At 44.9% G+C, this 23,154-nt stretch overlaps 1 protein-coding gene across 1 annotated transcript in view; it reads right to left on the reverse strand.

Annotated features, from left to right (window-relative positions):
- Nucleotides 1-23,154, reverse strand: part of slc16a4 (solute carrier family 16 member 4) — a 91,561-nt gene that overhangs the window by 2,854 nt on the left and 65,553 nt on the right. Inside the window, exons 8-9 of the mRNA XM_045206899.1 lie at nt 8,213-8,424; nt 1,381-1,474 (exon numbers count right to left, since the gene is read on the reverse strand). Of these exons, the coding sequence (XP_045062834.1) occupies nt 1,381-1,474; nt 8,213-8,424 (306 nt within the window). The remainder of the gene's footprint in view (nt 1-1,380; nt 1,475-8,212; nt 8,425-23,154) is intronic.

The raw sequence follows: 23,154 nt of genomic DNA on the forward strand, positions 1-23,154 counted from the left end.
TGCCACCATGGGGCACTCTGTTCACAACGTTGACATCAGCAAACCACTCGCCCACACAACGCCATACATGCTGTCTGCCATCTGCCCGGTACAGTTGAAACCGGGATTCATCCGTGAAGAGCACACTTCTCCAGCATGCCAGTGGCCATCGAAGGTGAGCATTTGCCCACTGAAGTCGGTTACGACGCCGAACTGCAGTCAGGTCAAGACCCTGGTGAGGACGACGAGCACGCAGATGAGCTTCTCTGAGATGGTTTCTGACAGTTTGTGCAGCAATTCTTCGGTTATGCAAACCCACAGTTTCATCAGCTGTCCGAGCGGCTGGTCTCAGATGATCCCGCAGGTGAAGAAGCCGAATGTGGAGGTCCTGGGCTGGAGTGGTTAAACGTGGTCTGCGGTTGTGAGGCCGGTTGGAAACACTGCCAAATTCTCTAAAAAGACGTTGGAGGCGGCGTATGGTAGAGCAATTCTCTGGCAACAACTTTGGTGGACATTCCTGCAGTCAGCATGTCAATTGCACGCTTCCTCAAACCTTGAGCTATCTGTGGTATTGTGTTGTGTGACAGAACTGCACATTTTAGAGCAGCCTTTTATTTTCCCCAGCACAAGGTGCACCTGTGTAATGATCATGCATGTTTAATCCGCTTCTTGATATGCCACACCTGTCAGGTGGATGGATTATCTTGACAAAGGAGGAATGCTCACTAACAGGGATCTAAACAAATTTGTGCACAACATTTGAGAGAAATAGGCTTCTTGTGCGTATGGAACATTTCTGGGATCTTTTATATCATGAAACATGGGACCAACACTTTACATTTTGCGTTTATATTTTAGTTCAATATAGTTTAGACAATGAAATACCGGTTTATCAATGGGGAGCGAAAAGAGGGAAGTCCTCTGAGTATACCTTGGCTGGTGTTGGCATTGAGAAACCCCATAATCCCCTACAGCAACCTGGGCCATTCATCAACATCTCAGATTGCTGATGTAGGACCAGTTTAGCTTTAGCTACCCAAATATATATTATTTTTTTAAACAGTCTGGACTGGAACCAGATTATGAATGAACACAACATTGTTTTTCTAAGGCTATGCTCGCCTAGAAGGGCAGATGAAATGTGAGCATGCATTTCTGCCACTGAACCTCCAAACAGCTAACTATAGGTTGTTTTCACCTGGCTGTTTCTGTCTTCGAAACATGAACACACACACGCACGCGCACATGCTCAGACACACAAACACGCACACACAAGCACACACAAGCACACAAACACGCACACACACAGTCTTGTATAACTCACTCGTCTGTGTGTGTGTGTGTGTGTGTGTGTGTGTGTGTGTGTGTGTGTGTGTGTGTGTGTGTGTAAGACTCCCTCACCTGCGAGAGGAGGTCCTGTCAGACAGCCGAGTCCTACGAAGAACATAGAGAATCCCATGGAGTTGTTGAGTTTTTCTTGCCCTACCAGGTCCACCTGAGGAGGGAATGAACCCAGAAACATTAGTCCTGACTAACTAGTCTGTGTTACTAAACTAACTATGTAGGAACACAACACAGAACATGTACATCAAAACAGGCACACAAATTTGCATTATGGATCGATCATATATTATTTTTACTTGTATCTACAGCGCCTTCAGAAAGTATTCACACCCCTTGACTTTTTCCACATTTTGTTGTGTTACAGCCTGCATTTAAAATTGATTAAATTGAGATTTTGTGTCCCTGGCTTACACACAATACCCCATAAATGTCAAAGTGGAATCATGTTTTTCCAAATTTTTACAAATTAATTAAAAATGAAAAGCTGAAATATCTTGAGTCAATAAGTATTCAACCCCTTTGTTATGGCAAGCCTGAATTCGTTCAGGAGTAAAAATGTACTTAACAAGTCACATAATAAGTTGCATGGACTAACTCTGTGTGCAATAACAGTGTTTAACATGATTTTTGAATGACTACCTCATCTCACACATACAATTAGCTCTAAGGTCCCTCAGTCGAGCAGTGAATTTCAAACCCAGATTCAACCACAAAGACCAGGGAGGTTTTTCCAATGCCTCGTAAAAGAAGGGTACCTATTTGTAGATGGGTACAAATAATAAAAAAAAGATATTGAATAGCCTTTGAGCATGGTGAAGTTATGAATTACACTTTGGATGGTGTATCAATTTACCCAGTCACTACAAAGATACAGGCGTCCTTCCTAACTCAGTTGCCGGAGAGGAAGGAAACCGCTCAGGGATTTCACCAGGAGGCCAATGGTGACTTTAAAACAGTTACAGAGTTTAATGGCTGTGATAAGACAAAACTGAGGATGGATCAACAACATAGTAGTTAACAACATTGTAGTTAATCCACAATACTAACCTAATTGACAGAGTGAAAAGAAGGAAGCCTGTACAGAATACAAATATTCCAAAACATGCATCCTTTTTGCAACAAGGCACTAAAGTAATACTGCAGAAAAATGTGCAAAGCAATTAACTTTTTGTACTGAATACAAAGTGTTATGTTTGGGGAAAATACAATACAACACATTCCTGAGTACCACTCTCCATATTTTCAAGCATAGTGGTGGCTGCATCATGTTATGGGTATGCTTGTAATTGTTAAGGACTGAGGAGTTTTTGGAGCTAAGCACAGGCAAAATCCTAGAGGAAAACCTGGTTCAGTCTGCTTTCCACCAGACACTAGGAGATTAATTCACCTTTCAGCAGGACAATAACCTAAAACACAAGGCCAAATCTACACTGAAGTTGCTTATCAAGAAGACAGTAAATGTTCCTGAATGGCAGAGTTACAGTTTTGACTTAAATCTGCTTGAAAAGCTATGGCAAGACTTGAAAATGGTTGTCTAGCAATGATCAACAACCAATTTGACAGGGCTTGAAGAATTTTGAAAAGAATAATGGGCAAATATTGTACCATCCAGGTGTGCAAAGCTCTTAGAGACTTACCCAGAAAGACTCTCAGATGTAATCACTGCCAAAATGTGATTCAAACTTGACTCAGGGGTGTGAACACTTTTCTTTTCCAATACATGTGATTTTTTTTTCTAAATACATGTTTTCACTTTGTCATTATTGGGTATTGTGTGTAGATGGGGGAGAAATACATCTATTTAATCCATTGTGAATGTATGAAGTAACACTATAGGTCAAGGGGTATGAATACTTTCTGAAAGCACTGTATTAAAATAACTGAAAAATAATGTTCTACATATGTAATGTGTGTAAGTCAGGGCTCTCCAATCCTGTTCCTGGAGAGCTACCGTCCTGTAGGTTTTTGCTCTAACCTCAATCTACCGCACCGGATTTAAATAATTTGCTGGTTGATACAGTGGCTTGCGAAAGTATTCACCCCACTTGGCATTTTTCCTATTTTGTTGCCTTACAACGTGGAATTAAAATTGATTTTTTGGGGGGGTTTGTATCATTTGATTTACACAATATGCATACCACTTTGAAGATGCAAAATATTTTTTTATTGTGAAACAAACAAGAAATGACACAAAAAAAACAGAAAACATGAGCATGCATAACTATTCACCCCCCAAAGTCAATACTTTGTAGAGCCACCTTTTGCAGCAATTACAGCTGCAAGTCTCTTGGGGTATGTCTCTATAAGGTTGGCACATCTAGCCACTGGGATTTTTGCCCATTCTTCAAGGCACAACTGCTCCAACTCCTTCAAGTTGGATGGGTTCCGCTGGTGTACAGCAATCTTTAAGTCATACCACAGATTCTCAATTGGATTGAGGTCTGGGCTTTGACTAGGCCATTCCAAGACATTTAAATGTTTCCGCTTAAACCACTCAAGTGTTGCTTTAGCAGTATGCTTAGGGCCATTGTCTTGCTGGAAGGTGAACCTCGGTCACAGTCTCAAATCTCTGGAAGACTGAAACAGGTTTCCTTCAAGGATTTCCCTGTATTTAGCGCCATCCATCATTCCTTCAATTCTGACCAGTTTCCCAGTCCCTGCTGATGAAAAACATCCCCACAGCATGATGCTGCCACCACCGTGGTGTTCTCGGGGTGATGAGAGGTGTTGGGTTTGCGCCAGACATAGCATTTTCCTTGATGGCCAGAAAGCTCCATTTTAGTCTCATCTGACCAGAGTACGTTCTTCCATATATTTGGGGAGTCTCCCACATGGCTTTTGGCGAACATCAAACGTGTTTGCTTATATTTTTCTTTAAGCAATGGCTTTTTTCTAGCCACTCTTCCGTAAAGCCCAGCTCTGTGGAGTGTACGGCTTAAAGTGGTCCTATGGACAGATACTCCAATCTCCGCTGTGGAGCTTTGTAGCTCCTTCAGGTTTATCTTTGGTCTCTTTGTTGCCTTTCTGATTAATGCCCTCCTTGCCTGGTCCGTGAGTTTTGGTGGGCGGCTCTCTCTTGGCAGGTTTGTTGTGGTGCCATATTCTTTCCATTTCTTTATAATGGATTTAATGGTGCTCCGTGGGATGTTCAAAGTTTCAGATATTTTTTTATAACCCAACCCTGACCTGTTTGGAGAGCTCCTTGGTCTTCATGGTGTCGATTGCTTGGTGGTGTTGCAGACTCTGGGGCCTTTCAGAACATTTACATTTTAGTCATTTAGCAGACGCTCTTATCCAGAGCGACTTACAGTTAGTGAGTGCATACATTTTTCATACTGAACAGGTGTATATATACTGAGATCTTGTGACAGATCATGTGACAGATTGCAACACAGGTGGACTTTAGTCAACTAATTATGTGACTTCTGAAGGTAATTGGTTGCACCAGATCTTATTTAGGGGCTTCATAGCAAAGGGGGTGAATACATGTGCACGCACCCCTTTTCCGTTATTTATTTTTTTTCGAATTTTTTTAAACAAGTTATTTTTTTAATTTCACTTCACCAATTTGGACTATTTTATGTATTTCCATTACATGAAATCCAAATAAAAATAAATTTAAAATTACAGGTTGTAATGCAACAAAATAGGAAAAACGCCAAGGGGGATGAATACCTTTGCAAGACACTGTAAGCTAAATCAGGTTAGTTACAAATGGGGTTGGAGTAAAAACCTACAGCAGGGTAACTCTCCAGGAACAGGGTTGGAGTTAAAACCTACAGCAGGGTAGCTCTCCAGGAACAGGGTTGGAGTTAAAACCTACAGCAGGGTAACTCTCCAGGAACAGGGTTGGAGTTAAAACCTACAGCAGGGTAACTCTCCAGGAACAGGGTTGGAGTTAAAACCTACAGCAGGGTAGTTCTCCAGGAACAGGGTTGGAATTCAAATCTACAGCAGGGTAGCTCTCCAGGAACAGGGTAGGAGAGCCCTGGTATGTGGTGTACTGTTACAGAGATAAGAAAAGTGGGTCCATGCATTTACATTTGAGTCATTTAGCAGACGCTCTTATCCAGAGCGATTTACAGTAGTGAGTGCATACATTCTCGTACTAGTCCCCCATGGGAATCGAACCCACAACCCTGGCGTTGCAAGTGCCACACTCTACCAACTGAGCCACAAGGGACCATGCCACTGCCTGAGGTGAGTTCTCAAGGTAGCTAACCTCCTCCCACTACACCAGTTAGTTAACACACACACGCACGAACGCACACACACACATGCACACACACAGAAGCACACACACAAACACACCTCGGACGCTTTTATCCAAAGCAACTTACAGTCATCTAGTCTCCTTGTTTGTTGTGTTCAATATTTCCCATGATATATTACCTACAATAATCTTTACAATCACACAATATGCGCAAGACTAGAGGCATTAAAGACTAGAGGCATTAAAGACTAGAAGACCAGAGGTATTAAAGACCAGAGGCATTAAAGACCAGAGGTATTAAAGACTAGAAGACCAGAGGTATTAAAGACCAGAGGCATTAAAGACTAGAGGCATTAAAGACTAGAGGCATTAAAGACCAGAGGCATTAAAGACTAGAGACATTAAAGACTAGAAGACCAGAGGTATTAAAGACCAGAGGCATTAAAGACCAGAGAGGCATTAAAGACTAGAGGCATTAAAGACTAGAAGACCAGAGGTATTAAAGACCAGAGGCATTAAAGACCAGAGGTATTAAAGACCAGAGGCATTAAAGACTAGAAGACCAGAGGTATTAAAGACTAGAGGCATTAAAGACTAGAGACATTAAAGACTAGAGACATTAAAGACTAGAAGACCAGAGGTATTAAAGACCAGAGGCATTAAAGACTAGAGGCATTAAAGACTAGAAGACCAGAGGTATTAAAGACCAGAGACATTAAAGACTAGAGGCATTAAAGACTAGAGGCATTAAAGACTAGAGGCATTAAAGACCAGAGGCATTAAAGACTAGAGGCATTAAAGACTAGAGGCATTAAAGACTAGAGGCATTAAAGACCAGAGGCATTAAAGACTAGAGACATTAAAGACTAGAAGACCAGAGGTATTAAAGACCAGAGGCATTAAAGACCAGAGAGGCATTAAAGACTAGAGGCATTAAAGACTAGAGGCATTAAAGACTAGAAGACCAGAGGTATTAAAGACCAGAGAGGCATTAAAGACTAGAGGCATTAAAGACTAGAAGACCAGAGGTATTAAAGACCAGAGGCATTAAAGACTAGAGGCATTAAAGACCAGAGGCATTAAAGACCAGGCATTAAAGACCAGGCATTAAAGACTAGAGGCATTAAAGACTAGAAGACCAGAGGTATTAAAGACCAGAGGTATTAAAGACCAGAGGCATTAAAGACTAGAGGCATTAAAGACTAGAGGCATTAAAGACCAGAGGCATTAAAGACCAGAGGCATTAAAGACCAGAGGCATTAAAGACCAGAGGCATTAAAGACCAGAGGCATTAATAATATAATAATAATAATAATATGCCATTTAGCAGACGCTTTTATCCAAAGCGACTTACAGTCATGCGTGCATACATTTTTTTTGTGTATGGGTGGTCCCGGGGATCGAACCCACTACCTTGGCGTTACAAGCGCCGTGCTCTACCAGTTGAGCTACAGAGGACCACGCTACCATTAAAGACCAGAGGCATTAAAGACTAGAGGCATTAAAGACCAGAGGTATTAAAGACCAGAGGCATTAAAGACCAGAGGCATTAAAGACTAGAGGCATTAAAGACCAGAGGTATTAAAGACCAGAGGCATTAAAGACCAGAGGCATTAAAGACTAGAGGCATTAAAGACCAGAGGCATTAAAGACTAGAGGCATTAAAGACCAGAGGCACCAAAGTGTCATGACTTCTCTCATTACTATTCTGAACTGGTTTGAAGGAAGTAGTTGAGACAGAGCACGATGACTGTTGGCTGACTTGTTTTATACTAAACTTATCCAACTATGGAATTCGATGCCAGCTCATTTCAATTGTCACTTCGCCTGTATTGCAAAGTTTACTCAGAGTAAAAACGCACAATAGTTTTTTTGCTTTGTCTAAGTGTTTTTGACTGGGAGGGAGGAGAGGTAACAGACCCCATCTACAGCTGTCCTAGACTGATATCAGTTCACACACATTCTCCCTCTCATATCACACCGCATGTCCAAGGCCACAAACACACACAAACACACACAAACACACACACACACACACACACACACACACACAAACACCGCTCAATGGCTGGATTGTGTGAAATGGCACAGATCAGCAAACAGCGATCAGATCCTTCAAAAGATCCTGTTTCGAATGGTTGGTCAGGCTATTTTAAAAAGGCTTATCTCTCTCAATAGATATCACTAGTGCTGCATTCTAATCAGAATCAGAACACTTTATTGCCATGGAACAAATGTTACTAGCAATTTCTCTCAAGAAAGCGCTCTCTTATCTCCCCTGTATGGTTATTTTATTTATCTTCATTGATTGGTAAGCGGTATCTAGGTTACCTTGAAAGAAAATAAGAATTTGCATGCCTTGCCAGCATCACTAGATAATGTCCTTGTATTGTCTCTCGGCCGCTGATGCGTAAACTCACACGCAGTGTGCAAGTTTTATTTTCTTAAAATATATCATCGAATGACTCAGTGAGAAATAGAAAACAGATGCCCTTTTTTTCATTTATTGAATTGGAATTTCAGTTAACTTCCTGAATTGACTGACTTCAATTCTTCAACTCGATCCCAACCCCGGACGGGCAGTCACAGTGCCATGTAGCCCCATGGAACATGGCTTATTAGAACAAACACTAGTATATGTTCAGGCTTGTGCCTTTTGTGGTGTGTGATTCTTACCAGGACAGGCAGTAGCAGTGCCATGTAACCGCCGCAGAAGATGGCAAAGAACACAGCGTAGACCATGAGCAGGATGTAGGTGTTAGCCAGCGGGGCGAACAGGTTGACCACTCCACACAGGATCAGGTAGGCCTTGTGGTAGTGGTACTTATGGAACAGGTTCTTATCCGCTAGCCAGCCAGAGCCTAGCTGGGCTATAGTCTCTGTGATACCTGGAGGGAGAAGGAGAGGGGGAGAGGGAGAAGGAGAGGGGGAGAGGGAGAAGGAGAAGGAGAGGGGGAGAGGGAGGGAGGGAGAAGGAGAGGGGGAGAGGCAGGGGAGGGGAGGGAGAAGGAGAGGGGGAGAGGCAGGGGAGGGGAGGGAGAAGGAGAGGGAGAGGGAGAGGGGGAGAGGGAGAGGGGAGGGAGAAGGAGAGGGGGAGAGGGAGAGGGAGAGGGGGAGAGGGGAGAGGGAGAAGGAGAAGGAGAAGGAGAGGGGGAGAGGGAGGGGAGGGAGAAGGAGAGGGGGAGAGGGAGAGGGAGAGGGAGGGGAGGGAGAAGGAGAGGGGGAGAGGAAGAGGGAGGGGAGGGAGAAGGAGAAGGAGAGGGAGAAGGAGAGGGAGGGAGAAGGAGAGGGAGAGGGGGAGAGGGAGGGAGAAGGAGAGGGGGAGGGAGAAGGAGAGGGGGAGAGGGAGGAGAGGGAGAAGGAGAGGGAGAAGGAGAGGGGGAGGGAGAAGGTGAGGGGGGAGGGAGGGGAGGGAGAAGGAGAAGGAGAGGGGGAGGGAGGGGCAGGGAGAGGGGGAGGTGAGAGGGGAGAGGCAGAGGTGGGAGAGAGGGAGCAGAAGAGGGGGAGAAGGAGGGAGAGGGGGAGGGGGAGGGGGAGGAAGAAGGGGGAGCATGTGTATTACATATGATAACTTAAGTCTCTTCCCACAGCAGCTGTATCAAACAAGACTATTGATGACTTTACCCTATGATGATGATATATTATGTACTTTGTCATCAACGGATCATTTCATACCTGGTATACAGAAAACTGTGTACAAAGGGGTTCTGTTAAAAGGTGGGTGGGCTGTTGAGTGAGTAGCGTTCCTAGAGATGTACAGACATAACAAGTCGCTTCAGCAAAATGCAGAGTTGGGGAAGCTACTCTGAAAATATAGTTTACCAAGCTACCAAATACTTCTCTCTGGAAAAGTTAAGCTATATTAAAGCTACCCTTAAGAAACATATAGTTTACTGAACTAACGTTACTTTGAATAAGTAGTTCACTACATCCAAACTACACTGAACAAAAATATAAATGCAACATGCAACAATTTCAAAGATGGTACAGTTCATATAAGGAAATCAGTCAACTGTAATAAATAAATTAGGCCCTAATCTATGGATTTCACATGACTGGGAATACAGATATGCATCTGTTGGTCACAGATACCTTAAAAAAGGTAGGGGTGTGACCACCATTTGCCTCATGCAGCGTGACACATCTCCTTCACATGGAGTTGATCAGGCTGTTGATTGTGGCCTGTGGAATGTTGTCCCACTCCTCTTCAATGGCTGTGCGAAGTTGGTGGATATTGGCGGGAACTGGAACACGCTGTCGTACACGTCGATCCATCCCAAACATGCTCAATGGGTGACATGTTTGGTGAGTATGCAGGCCATGGAAGAACTGGGACATTTTCAGCTTCCAGGAATTGAGTACAGATCCTTGCGACATGGGGCCGTGCATTATCATGCTGACACATGAGGTGAAGGCGGCGGATGAATGGCACGACAATGGGCCTCAGGATCTCGTCACGGTATCTGTGCATTCAAATTGCCATTGATAAAATGCAATTGTGTTCGTTGTCCGTTGCTTATGCCTGCCCATACCATAACCCCACCACTACCATGGGGCACTCTGTTCACAACGTTGACATCAGCAAACCACTTGCCCACACGACGCCATACACGCTGTCTGTCATCTGCCCGGTACATTTGAAATCGGGATTCTTCCGTGAAAAGCACACTTCTCCAGCGTGCCAGTGGTCATCGAAGGTGAGCATTTGCCCACTGAAGTCGATTACGACGCCGACCTGCAGTCAGGTCAAGACCCTGGTTAGGACGATGAGCGTGCAGACGAGCTTCCCTGAGATGGTTTCTGACAGTTTGTGCAGAAATTATTTGGTTGCGCAAACCCACAGTTTCATCAGCTGTCCAGGTGGCTGGTCTCAGACGATCCCGCAGGTGAAGAAGCCGGATGTGGAGGTCCTCGGCTGTCGTGGTTAAACGTGTTCTGCGGTTGTGAGGCCGGTAGGACATACTGCCAAGTTCTCTAAAACGACGTTGAAGGCAGCTTATGCTAGAGAAATTAACATTGAATTCTCTGGCAACAGCCCCTAGCTGTCAAATTCAACCTTTCAGGGGCCAAACCCACAGATCCCATATCTGCGGTCATTGGTGCCAAAGCCTCCTGTGCGCCTGGGATCACGTCCACCGGATGAATGCATAGAGCAGGGTCAGCGGCCACTGATATGCCGACACATCCGTTCCCAACGGAGCGCCCAGAATTCTTATTGAGAAAAACACACAACAATTCGCGATGCGTAAGATCTACATCGGCCCTGCCGAACCGGTCCCGTATCTAGTTTCCACTCCTGTATATAGCCTCGTTATTGTTATTTGATTATGTTACTTTTTTTAAATAATTTTTTACTTTAGTTTATTTGGTAAATATTTCCTTAACTCTTTCTTAAACTGCATTGTTGGTTAAGGGCTGTAAGTAAGCATTTCACGGTAAGGTCTACACCTGTTGTATTCGGCGCATGTGACAAATAAAGTTTGATTTGATTTACATAGGATATAAGGTTACTTAAAACCTCTTAAATGTAACTAAATGTAATCTAAACTGAAATCTGCATAATCCCCGAAAGTAATTATTTATCATGAGAGGGCCATAAACAATAAATAGTAATGCTGCATACACCAAGAAAGGTTAAAATCTCACCTTTCTGGTCAAAATAGTTATAAATTGCTAAAGTGTAGTTACTTTGAGGACACAAGCTTAAGTACACAGTACAAATATGATACAAATATGAAATATTTTATATTATGTATTTCCTATTCAACAAAACTGTATGAATAAGGCTTGAAATTACTTATCGTTTTTTCTAAATATAGCATTATCAATTTATAAAACGACTAACTGTAAGATTTCACCTTCCTTATAACTGTAAAATACATATTTCTATATTTAGTGTTAGAGAAAATGTGCATATTTTCTAAAGGTCTCTCTTGATCAAAATGTCCACACCCATCATTGTGAACGTCTCACAGAGCTCTAGAACTCGTTAGGAACTCGCCTTTTATCTCATATTAATCTTGTCCGTCTATGACAAAGAGAAAACACATTTTTTTTTGCCCCTTTTTCCTCCCCAATTGGTAGTTACGATCTTGTCTCATCGCTGCAACTCCCCTACGGACTCGGGAGAGGCGAAGGTCGAGAGCCATGCGTCATCCGAAACACGACCCTGCCAAGCCGCACTGCTTCTTGACACACTGCTCGCTTAACCCGGAATCCAGCCGCACCAATGTGTCGTAGGAAACACTGTCCAACTGACGACCGAGGTCAGCTTGCAGGCGCCTGGCCCGCCACAAGGAGTCGCTAGAGCACGATGGGACAAGGAAATCCCGGCCGGCCAAACCCTCCCCTAACCCGGACGACACTGGGCCAATTGTGCGCTGCCCCATGGGTCTCCCGGTCACGGCCGGCTGTGACACAGCCAGTGATGCAGTGCCTTAGACCGCTGCGCCACTCGGTGAGGCCCCAGTGTTTTTTTTCTCCAAATCTATTAATTATTGCAGATTACTGGCTATAAATTGATCTCTGAATGTGCTACAGCAACAAAACCACTCTCTACTGCTGTGTTACGATGTAAGGACTCCACGCATATGCATTCTTAGTGGCTGTGATGTAGGTTTCAGCCAGGAGTTGATGGACAGTTGGAAGAGCGAATGAAATGACAGGAGGGACATCCCAGCTTCAAGTGGTGTCAGATTTCACATCCTGCTTCACACAGGCATAAGATAAATACTCAGGGCTACCACTCATTGCAAGCCATTTCGATCTACGGTGTCCACAGATTGATTTATAAGCAAAAATGTTGGTCGGAACCGGTACCAGAACCACACAGGTTCCCTAAACAGGGGACTTTACATAACACGAACGTCTAGCAACCCAAAGATTGCGTGTTCGAATCTCATCACGGACAACTTTAGCATTTTAGCAACTTTGCAACTACTTAGCTACTACTTTTGAGCTACTTTGCAACTACTTAGCATGTTAGCTAACCCATAAAGGCGTCCACATGCTTCCCAGCCAAAACAGTTCTTCAATTCACTGTTTGTTGTCATTCAACGAGAGACATATAATTTTCATGCAAATCAAATCAAATTTTATTCATCAAATGCGCCGGATACAACTGGTGTAGACTTTACAGTGAAATGCTTGCTTACGAACCTTTCCCAGTGATGTACTGGGCTGTCCGCACCACCCTCTGTAGTGCTTTGCGGTCAAGGGCGGTGCAGTTGCCATACCAAGCGGTGATGCAGCCAGTCAAGAAGATCTCGATGGTGCAGCTGTAGAACTTTTTGAGGATCTGAGGGCCCATGCTAAATCTTTTCAGCCTCCTGAGGGGGAAGAGGCGCTGCCGTGCCCTCTTCACGACAGTGTGGGGTGTGTGGACCATGTTAAGTCCTTAGTAATGTGGACGCAAGGAACTTGAAGCTCTCGACCCGCTCCACAACTGCCCAGTCGATGTGGATGGGGGCGTGCTCACCCCTCTCCTGTAGTCCACGATCAGCTCCTTGGTCTTACTGACGTTGAGGGAGAGGTTGTTGTCCTGGAAACACACTGCCAAGTCTCTGACCTCTTCCCTGTCGGCTGACTCATCGTCGTCGGTGATCAGGCCTACCACCGTTGTGTCGTCAGCAAACTTGATGATGGTGTTGGAGTCGTGAGCCCCCCGTATTGAGGGTCAGTGTGGCGGAGATGTTGTTGCCTGCCCTCAACACCTGGGGCCGGCCTGTCAGGAAATCCAGGTTCCGGTTGCAGAGGAAGGCGTTCAGTCCGAGGGCCCCTGGCTTGGTGATGAGCATGGAGGAGACTATGGTGTTCAACGCTGAGCTGTAGTTTATGAACAGCAATCTCACATAGTTATTTCCCCTCTTGTCCAGGTGGGAGTGGGCAGTGTGAAGTTTAATTGAGATTGCGTCATCTGTGGATCTGTTGGGGCAGTATGCGAATTGGAGTGTGTCTAGGGTGTCTGGGATGATGGTGTTGATGTGTGTCATGACCAGCCTTTCAAAACACTTCATAATTACAGATGTTGAGTGCTACAATGCAATAGTCATTTGGGCAGGTTACCTTGGAGCTCTTGGGAACAGGGACAATTGTGGTCATCTTGAAACATGTTGGGATTACAGACTGGGACAAGGAGAGATTGAAAATGTCTGTGAAGACACTTGCCAGCTGGTCTGCACATGCTTTGAGAACGCGCCCGGTTATTCCGTCTGGATTTTGTCTGTTAACCCGTTTAGACGTTTTGATCACATCGGCCACGGAGTGCGAGATCACACAGTAATCCGGCAAAACAGGGGCTATCGCGCAAGGCACTGTGTTATATTCCTCGAAGCGTGCACAAAAGGCATTTTAGCTCGTTTGGGAGTTCTGCATCGCTGGGCATCTCATGGCTGGGTTTCCCTTTGTAATCCGTTATCGTCTGCAAGCCCTGCCACATACGACAAGTGTCGTAGCCGGTGTAGTAGGATTTCACCTTCCTCCTATATTGTCCTTTTGCAAGTTTAATGTCTCGTCGGAGGTAATAGCGGGATTTCTTGAATGCGTTCATGTCCGTGACCCGTTCAGCCGTAGCTGTAGCCTTTAGCCCAGGATAATGCCTGTAATCCATGTTTTTTTGGTTTGGATACGTTCTTATAGTCACTGTGAGGACGACATCGTCTATGCACTTATTGATGAAGCCCATGACTGTTGTGTCCTCAATGTTATCGGATGAATCCCAGAATGTATCCCAGTCTGTACTAGCAAAACAGTCTTGTCTGCTTCGTTCGACCACTTCCGTATTGAGCGCATCACTGGTACTTCCTGTTTGAGCTTTTGTTTGTAAACAAGAAGCAGGAGAATGGAGTCATGGTCAGATTTCCCGAAGGGAGGACGAAGCCTTGTTTGCGTTTCTGTAGGTAGAATAAAAGTGGTCTAGAGTTTTAGCGCCCCTAGTGGCGCAGGAGACGTGCTGGTTTTAAGTCTCCGCGCGCTAAAGTCTCCGCCCATCAGAAAAGCTGCCTCTGGGTGAGCGGTTTCTTGTTTGTTTATGGCCCCATACAGTTCGTTGAGTGCCAGAGTGGTGTTGGCATGTGGAGGAAGTTGGGTTGGAACTCATAAGATGTCAGCCTTCTCCGTCAGCCCCATCTTATCTACCGCCATCTTATCTAGCTAGGCGCCATTTAGGAAATTCGTAACATTTTGTACGAAATGCTATTCGTAACATATCATACGAATTCTAATTCGTGGCGTATACAAAATGGAGGACGGACATCCACAAATTAATACATACCATACGAAATGTAACATATCATACTAAATGGAGTGTCTTGGATTTACACTATACAGTGCCTTCGGAAAGTATTCAGACCTCTTGACTTTTTCCACATTTTGTTATGTTACATCCTTATTCTATAATGGATTAAATTGTTCCCCCCTCATCAATCTACACACAATACCCCATAATGACAAAGCAAAAACAGGTTTTTAGACATTTTTGCTAATTTATTTTAAAATAAATAAAATGTACATAAATATTCAGACCCTTTACTCAGTACTTTGTTGAAGCACCTTTGGCAGCGATTACATCATCGAGTCTTGTTGGGTATGAAGCTACAAGCTTGGCACACCTGTATTTGAGGAGTTTCTCCCATTCTTCTCTGCAGATCCTCTCAAGCTCTGTCAGGTTGGATGGTGAGCATTGCTGCACAGCTATTTTCAGGTCTCTCCAGAGATGTTTTATCGGGTTCAAGTCCGGGCTCTGGCTGGGCCACTCAAGGACATTCAGAGACTTGTCCCGAAGCCACTCCTGCGTTGACTTGGCTGTGTGCTAAGTCTGAGGTCCTGAGTGCTCTGGAGCAGATTTCCATCAAGGATCTCTCTGTACTTTGCTCCGTTCATCTTTGCCTCGATCCTGACTAGCCTTCCAGTCCCTGCCATTGAAAAACATCCCCACAGTATGATGCTGCCACCACCATGCTTCACCGTAAGGATGGTGCCAGGTTTCCTCCAGACGTGACATTTGGCATTCAGGCCAAAGAGTTAAACCTTGGTTTCATCAGACCAGAGAGCCTTGTTTCTCATGGTCTGAGAGTCTTTAGGTGCCTTTTGGCAAACTCCAAGCGGGCTGTCATGTGCCTTTTACTGAGGAGTGGCTTTCGCCTGGGCACTCTACCATAAAGGCCTGATTGGTGGAGTGCTGCAGAGATGGTTGTCCTTCTGGAAAGTTCTCCCATTTCCACAGAGGAGCTCCATCGGGTTCTTGGTCACCTCCCTGACCAAGGCCCTTCTCCCCTGATTGCTCAGTTTGGCCAAGCGGACCTTATATAGACAGGTGTGTGCACTGTCAACTGTGGGACCTTATATAGACAGGTGTGTGCCTTTCCAAATCATGTCCAATCAATTGAACTTACCACTGGTGGACTCCAATCAAGTTGTAGAAACATCTCAAGGATGATCAATGGAAACAGGATGCATATGAACTCAATTTCGAGTCTCATAGCAAAGGGTCTGAATACTTAAATATACGTAAATAAGGTATTTCTGTTTTTTATTTTTAATACATTTGCTGCAAAAATGTCTAAACACCTGTTTTCACTTTGTCATTATGGGATATTGTGTGGCACTTTTCCAACAAGTCAGGTCGTCAAATTTCTGCCCTGCTAGAGCTGACCCGGTCAACTGTAAGTGCTGTTATTGTGAAGTGGAAAAGTCTAGTAGCAACAATGGTTCAGCTGTGAAGTGGTAGGCCACACAAGCTCACAGAACGGGACCGCCGAGTGCTGAAGCGTGTAGCGCTTAAAAATCGTCCGTCCTCGGTTGCAACACTCACTACCGTATTCCAAACTGCCTCTGGAAGCAACGTCAGCACAATAACTGTTCGTCAGGAGCTTCATGAAATGGGTTTCCATGGCCGAGCAGCTGCACACAAGCCTAAGATCACCATGCGCAATGCCAAGTGTCGGCTGGAGTGGTGTAAAGCTCGCCACCATTGGACACTGGAGCAGTGGAAACGCGTTCCCTGGAGTGATGAATCACGCTTCACCATCTGGGTTTGGCGGATGCCAGGAGAACGCTACCTGCCCGAATGCATAGTGCTAACTGTATGGTGGAGGAGGAATAATGGTCTGGGGCTATTTTTCATGGTTCGGGCTAGGCCCCTTAGTTCCAGTGAAGGGAAATCTTAACGCTACAGCATAAAATGACATTCTAGACGATTCTGTGCTTCCAACTTTGTGGCAACAGTTTGGGAAAGGCCCTTTACTGTTTCAGCATGACAATGCCCCCGTGCACAAAGCGAGGTCCATACAGAAATGGTTTGCCGAGATTGGTGTGGAAGAACTTGACTGGCCTGCACAGAGCCCTGACCTCAACCCCATCGAACACCTTTGGGATGAATTGGAACGCCGACTGAGAGCCAGGCCTAATCGCCCAACCAGTGCCGACCTCACTAATGCTTGTGGCTGAATGGAAGCAAAGTCCCCGCAGCAATGTTCCAACATCTAGTGGAAAGCCTTCCCAGAGGGTGGAAGCTGTTATAGCAGCAAAGTGGGGACCAACTCCATATTAATGCCCATGATTTTGGAATTAGATGTTTGATGAGCAGGTGTCCACATACCTTTGGTCATGTAGTGTATGTAGAGAACAATAGGTGGGGCTTCCAAGGGCGGGCTCTGCATCCAATGGTTTTTACTGAACTACACGTTTCCCAAAAATTTTATTTTACGTTATTGAACAGACCTTGATGTACGTTTGCTGCCGTTTGATGGATGTGGCGAGGTGTGGCTTAAAGCAATGGGTGACGTATCTAAAGGGCAGTGGCTATGCTGACAGCGTTCCCTAACCCCTCCCCATTTTTCAACTGTTAGTTCAGTACAGCACAATTTACGTTCAATTGAATGTTCCAGAATGTAAAAACGTACTGAATGCAGCCCTGGTTTCAATCAATCAGTAAATCAATTGTCATGCCTTAATCTTTCTGTAGTAAAGAATAACCCATGAACGAGTGAGTGAGCGAGGGCCAGACTGAGAGAGAGAGAGAGAGATGGAGAGAGATGGAGAGAGACAGAGAGACAGAGAGACAGAGAGAGAGAGAGAGAGAGAGAGAGAGAGAGAGAGAGAGAGAGAGAGAGAGAGAGAGAGAGAGAGAGAGAGAGACAGAGAGAGACAGAGAGAGAGAGAGAGAGAGAGAGAGAGAGAGAGACAGAGAGAGAGACGGAGAGAGAGACGGAGAGAGACAGAGAGAGAGAGAGACAGAGAGAGAGAGAGACAGAGAGAGAGAGAGATGGAGAGAGACAGAGAGAGAGAGAGAGAGAGAGAGAGAGACAGAGAGAGACAGAGAGAGAGAGAGAGAGAGAGACAGAGAGAGAGAGAGAGAGAGAGAGGCAGCAGCAGCAGCAGTCTTCACACTGTGTTGAAACGTGTTCTGGTGAATGATAAGGATGTATTAGTCTCCTCCCACTCAGTCTCATCCCACTCAGTCTCATCCCACTCAGTCTCCTCCCACTCAGTCTCCTCCCACTCAGTCTCCTCCCACTCAAGTCTCCTCCCACTCAAGTCTCCTCCCACTCAAGTCTCCTCCCACTCAGTTTCCTCCCAATCAGTTTCCTCCCACTCAGCTCCCACAGAGTTCCCATCTGGAGTCCCGTGTTCCCTGTCATGTTGAAGAGAAAGTCCAGTGCTGTGGCCGCGTTCATCAGGGCACCATGTTGTGGAACACTATCATGCCTGAGTGCCAGTCTGTTGTTGCCATCATCCCAACTCCTTGTCACTCGTTGTAATGTTTTGGCTTGACAGTGACAGCCATGGAGTTGGCATGAGCACATAGGCTACGGAGTCACATCGGCTCTATTTGTGATGTTTTCTTCTGCAGGGTTCCACACCGTTTGCCTACTCGATGTTAAGCAGAGGTTGATTAGTGCAGTGGCTTATCATAAGCAACAGTGTTGTCAAGCTTACGACAGACAACATCTGACAACAGCTCAACGTGATAAGACGATCAGTAGACAACAGCAATGAGTCTCATCTGATGAGATCTGCATCAACTACTGTATTCATGATCATCTGTCACACCACATCTATTGATTACGTTTTTTTTAATGGATTGGTTCTAGTGGCTGATGATGACGGTGCTTCCAAACTGCCAGCCTATTCCCTATAAAAGTGCACTACTTCTGAACACAGCTCTACGGGGCCTGGGCAAAAGTAGTGCCCGATATAAGGAAAAAGGGTTCCATTTGGGACGCGCCCTGCCCTGCCCTGCCTTGCTGAGGTCAATGTGAATGTGATAGCTGCTGCTGCAGTGGCTCTATTGATCCTGGGTTCAGGAATAGCTCAGGGCAGACAGGCAGGCAGCAGCATTATCCCATTGATCAATGAAATTGCAGTCAGATCAGCACTAGTCTGTGTCCCAAATGGTAGTCTATTCCCTATGTAGTTCACTACTGTTGACCAGGGCCCATAGGGCTCTATGGGGTGCCCTATGGGACGCAGCCATAGTGATTTCCTCTATAGATCCAGTACTGCAGTGATGAAGTATGAAAAATGTATGCACTCACTAACTGTAAGTCGCTCTGGATAAGAGCGTCTGCTAAATGACTAAAAATGTACATGTAAATAAAGGCGCAGTGCGGGGACACACTGCAGTTAGTGACTTGAATCTACTATGGACTTATATCAGTTCAGATACTCTGCAGCATTATAGGTTATCGCTGTGTTAGAGCACTGTGTGACAGTCTAGAAAGATAGTAGAGTGATAGATTTTAAAGCCGGTAATTTCTTCTAGTCTTATTGATTGAAAACGTCAACAGCCTTTATCAGGATGTGATTGTAGTTGGGTGATGGTCTTTTTTCTTGCTCGAGAAAGACCATCATAAAACGTTACTAAAACATGCCTTAATAGAGAGCAATAGTAATGGTGTCTTTTTGACGGCACTAACCGAGGCTAACTCCGCCATGGATCGTTGGTCATAGCCTACGGGGAAATATATATGTATATATTTTTAGGATTTTTGGAATGCCGAAAATAAGATCTGTGGTAAACACAGGCTTAGGAGATCTTATACGTTTTGTTTCTAAGAGATAATCTTCATCAGCTAACGTCACTTTTTCTAAATGTTGAAGAATTTATCTCATCAAAACAAGCACATAAAAGACATAAAGGGTTCATAATTTATGAAGGTCATGTTAACTGACAGATATGATCTCATAGAACAAAACGTGTAAGATCTCCTGAGCCTGTGTTAACCTCAGACCTTATTTAGGCGTTTATCCAAAAACCCAACAAAACCCCTATTCATTTCCCTGTAAGCTTTGACCAACGAGCCATGGCTAACTCATTTCCATTTTGTAGGACTACAAGCTAGCGAGCTCTATGTCATATAACAGAACATTACTATCTCTACTGTGGAATATTGCACAGTGATGGTTAAAGACATGCCATGAGTCCAGACAGCTGTCTTTCCCCCTGTTCCTGTTTATCTGTCCTCTCCTAGTGACCAGAGAGCGTCCCCCCCACGGTCCCCCTCAGGAGAACAGACTAGCCCTGAGGTTGTTTGTGTGTTTTACTCGCAGCAGGTTGGTGGAAGTTGTTCAACAGCTGTTTCTGTAGAAACGCAGCACAATGGGTTTCAATAAAGCTGCCTCGATTCTCTCTAGCCTGGTCCCAGATCTGTTTGTGCCGTCTTGCCGACCCAGAACAGACTTGCCAACTCATGACAACTCAAGACAGCACAAACAGATCTCTCCACTCCACTCTTCTTGGAAGCCAAATGCTTGGGAATGGGAAGTCACAAGGCTTTTGTCTCTGGCCTTGGTGTTTGCGGGGCTCTCACCTCTGACAGTCAAACAGACAGATAAGACAGGCAGGTGTTGGTGCTCTATGCCTCCCAACGATAACACTTAAAGGGGAAGTTCATCCAAAAACCCTTATGGGCCCTTTTACAACACTTGCCTGGAAGTTTGTCAGTACCCCAGACAGTTTCTAAGGTACATTGCTTGAGTATTTAGATTTACATTTACAAAAAGTACCTCAATTGCATTAAAAACAAATAAATGTGTTTGTGTAAAAAGTATTTAAAACTTTGTGCTGGCGCAATGGTCTTCCGTATCGTCTGTAATCCGTTGATTTCTTCTTCGTCGTTCTAAGATTGATAATTACAGGAGGCAGGACGAAGGAGCACGTTACTATTGGTCTTCAAGAAAGGAAGTAAACAAAGAGAGGTAAAATAAGTAGCTAGTAGCTAGGCTAGTGGTTAGTAGCTAGTAGCTAGGCTAGTGGTTAGTAGCTAGTAGCTAGGCTAGTGGTTAGTAGCTAGTAGCTAGGCTAGTGGTTAGTAGCTAGTAGCTAGGCTAGTGGTTAGTAGCTAGTAGCTAGGCTAGTGGTTAGTAGCTAGTAGCTAGGCTAGTGGTTAGTAGCTAGTAGCTAGGCTAGTGGTTAGTAGCTAGTAGCTAGGCTAGTGGTTAGTAGCTAGTAGCTAGGCTAGTGGTTAGTAGCTAGTAGCTAGTAGCTAGGCTAGTGGTTAGTAGCTAGTAGCTAGGCTAGTGGTTAGTAGCTAGTAGCTAGGCTAGTGGTTAGTAGCTAGTAGCTAGTAGCTAGGCTAGTGGTTAGTAGCTAGTAGCTAGGCTAGTGGTTAGTAGCTAGTAGCTAGTAGCTAGGCTAGTGGTTAGTAGCTAGTAGCTAGGCTAGTGGTTAGTAGCTAGGCTAGTGGTTAGTAGCTAGTAGCTAGTAGCTAGGCTAGTAGCTAGTAGCTAGGCTAGTAGTTAGTAGCTAGGCTAGTGGTTAGTAGCTAGTAGCTAGGCTAGTGGTTAGTAGCGGTTTCCAATCTCTGAAGTAAAGTTGTAGGCGAATGGTACTCGAGTAGCTCAGTCACTTTAGGGAAGTAAGTAGGTAGAATATCTGGCCAAAATTCAATGCATTGTACCCGGGTGAATAATGTCCCTGTCAGATACAAATATACAGCACATTTCCATTCTCTTCCTGTCCGCGATGGAGCTTTGTGTCAGGCGTGGCTGCAGGCCATCCGACATCCTGATTATGGTGTCGATACGAAACCTGAAGGAATTAATCAACGGCGGTTGTCCGTTTGCAGTGATCACTTTGTGATTAAAGTGATCACTTTGGGACCGGTTGAAACTGGCTTCTGTTCCCCCTATCTTTCCACCATAGACGGGAAAGCTCCAACCATTTGAGGTAGGTTGCAAGCTAAGTTGCTAAAACCTGTAGTCTCTAAAAGTTATATAATTATATATAACGTTATTTGTTTGCTCGTGTTGTATTTGTCATGCTACGGTAACGTTATCCTTTCCTGCTGACTGTTTTGTTTTTTATTTTGCTTTGTGATGCAATTACCTTTTCCATTACTCATAATACTGATAAGCAGTTCCGACCTAGGTCCCGACTCATGGCGCGCATTAATCTACTTCCTGAATTTCAATACGAAATAACAAAATACATCGGTAAATATTAGCCTACTGAAATAAATTAGCAGAAAAATTGTGCAGAGAAAGTCATTACAAGGACTCTTGCGGTCATGAGGAGCAGTGTGTTTGGAAGGTATTTATGATGGACTTTGACGTTGAATGGAGTTTTTTTGCGGAAAGGGGGGGGCTGAATCAAAAGATTTAGCTACATCTACACTACTTAATCAAAAGTATGTGGACACCTGCTCATCGAACGTCTCATTCCAAAATCATGGGTGTTAATATGGAGTTGGTCCCCCCTTTGCTGCTATAACAGCCTCCACTCTTCTAGGAAGGGTTTCCACTAGATGTTGGAACATTGCTGCGGGGACTTGCTTCCATTCAGCCACAAGAGCATTAGTGAGGTCGGGCACTGATGTAGGGCAATTAGGCCTGGCTTGCAGTCAGCGTTCCAATTCATCCCAAAGGTGTTCGATGGGGTTGAGGTCAGGGCTCTGTGCAGGCCAGTCAAGTTCTTCCACACCGATCTCGACAAACCATTTCTGTATGGACCTCGCTTTGTGCACGGGGGCATTGTCATGCTGAAACAGGAAAGGGCCTTCCCCAAACAGTCGTCACAAAGTTGGAAGCACAGAATCGTCTAGATTTCCCTTCACTGGAACTAAGGAGCCTAGCCCGAACCATGAAAAAACAGCCTCAGACCATTATTGCTCCTCCACCAAACTTTACAGTTGGCACTATGCATTCGGGCAGGTAGCGTTCTCCTGGCATCCGCCAAACCCAGATTTGTCCGTTGGACTGCCAGATGGTGAAGCGTGATTCATCACTCCAGAGAACGCATTTCCACTGCTCCAAAATCCAATGGCAGTGAGCTTTACACCACTCCAGCCGACGCTTGGCATTGCGCATAGTGATCTTAGGCTTGTGTGCGGCTGCTCGGCCATGGAAACCCATTTCATGAAGCTCCCGACTAACAGTTTTTGTGCTGACGTTGCTTCCAGAGGCAGTTTGGAACTCGGTAGTGAGTGTTGCAACCGAGGACAGACGATTTTTACCCGCTACGCGCTTCAGCACTCAGCATTCTCGTTCTGTTTCCACTTCACAATAACAGCACTTAGAGTTGACCGGGGCAGCTCTAGCAGGGCAGAAATTTGACAAACTGACTTGTTGGAAAGGTGGCATCTTATGATGGTGCCACGTTGAAAGTCACTGAGCTCTTC

Source organism: Coregonus clupeaformis, chromosome 24 (genome assembly GCF_020615455.1).
Source record: "Coregonus clupeaformis isolate EN_2021a chromosome 24, ASM2061545v1, whole genome shotgun sequence".
NCBI lineage: Eukaryota > Metazoa > Chordata > Actinopteri > Salmoniformes > Salmonidae > Coregonus > Coregonus clupeaformis.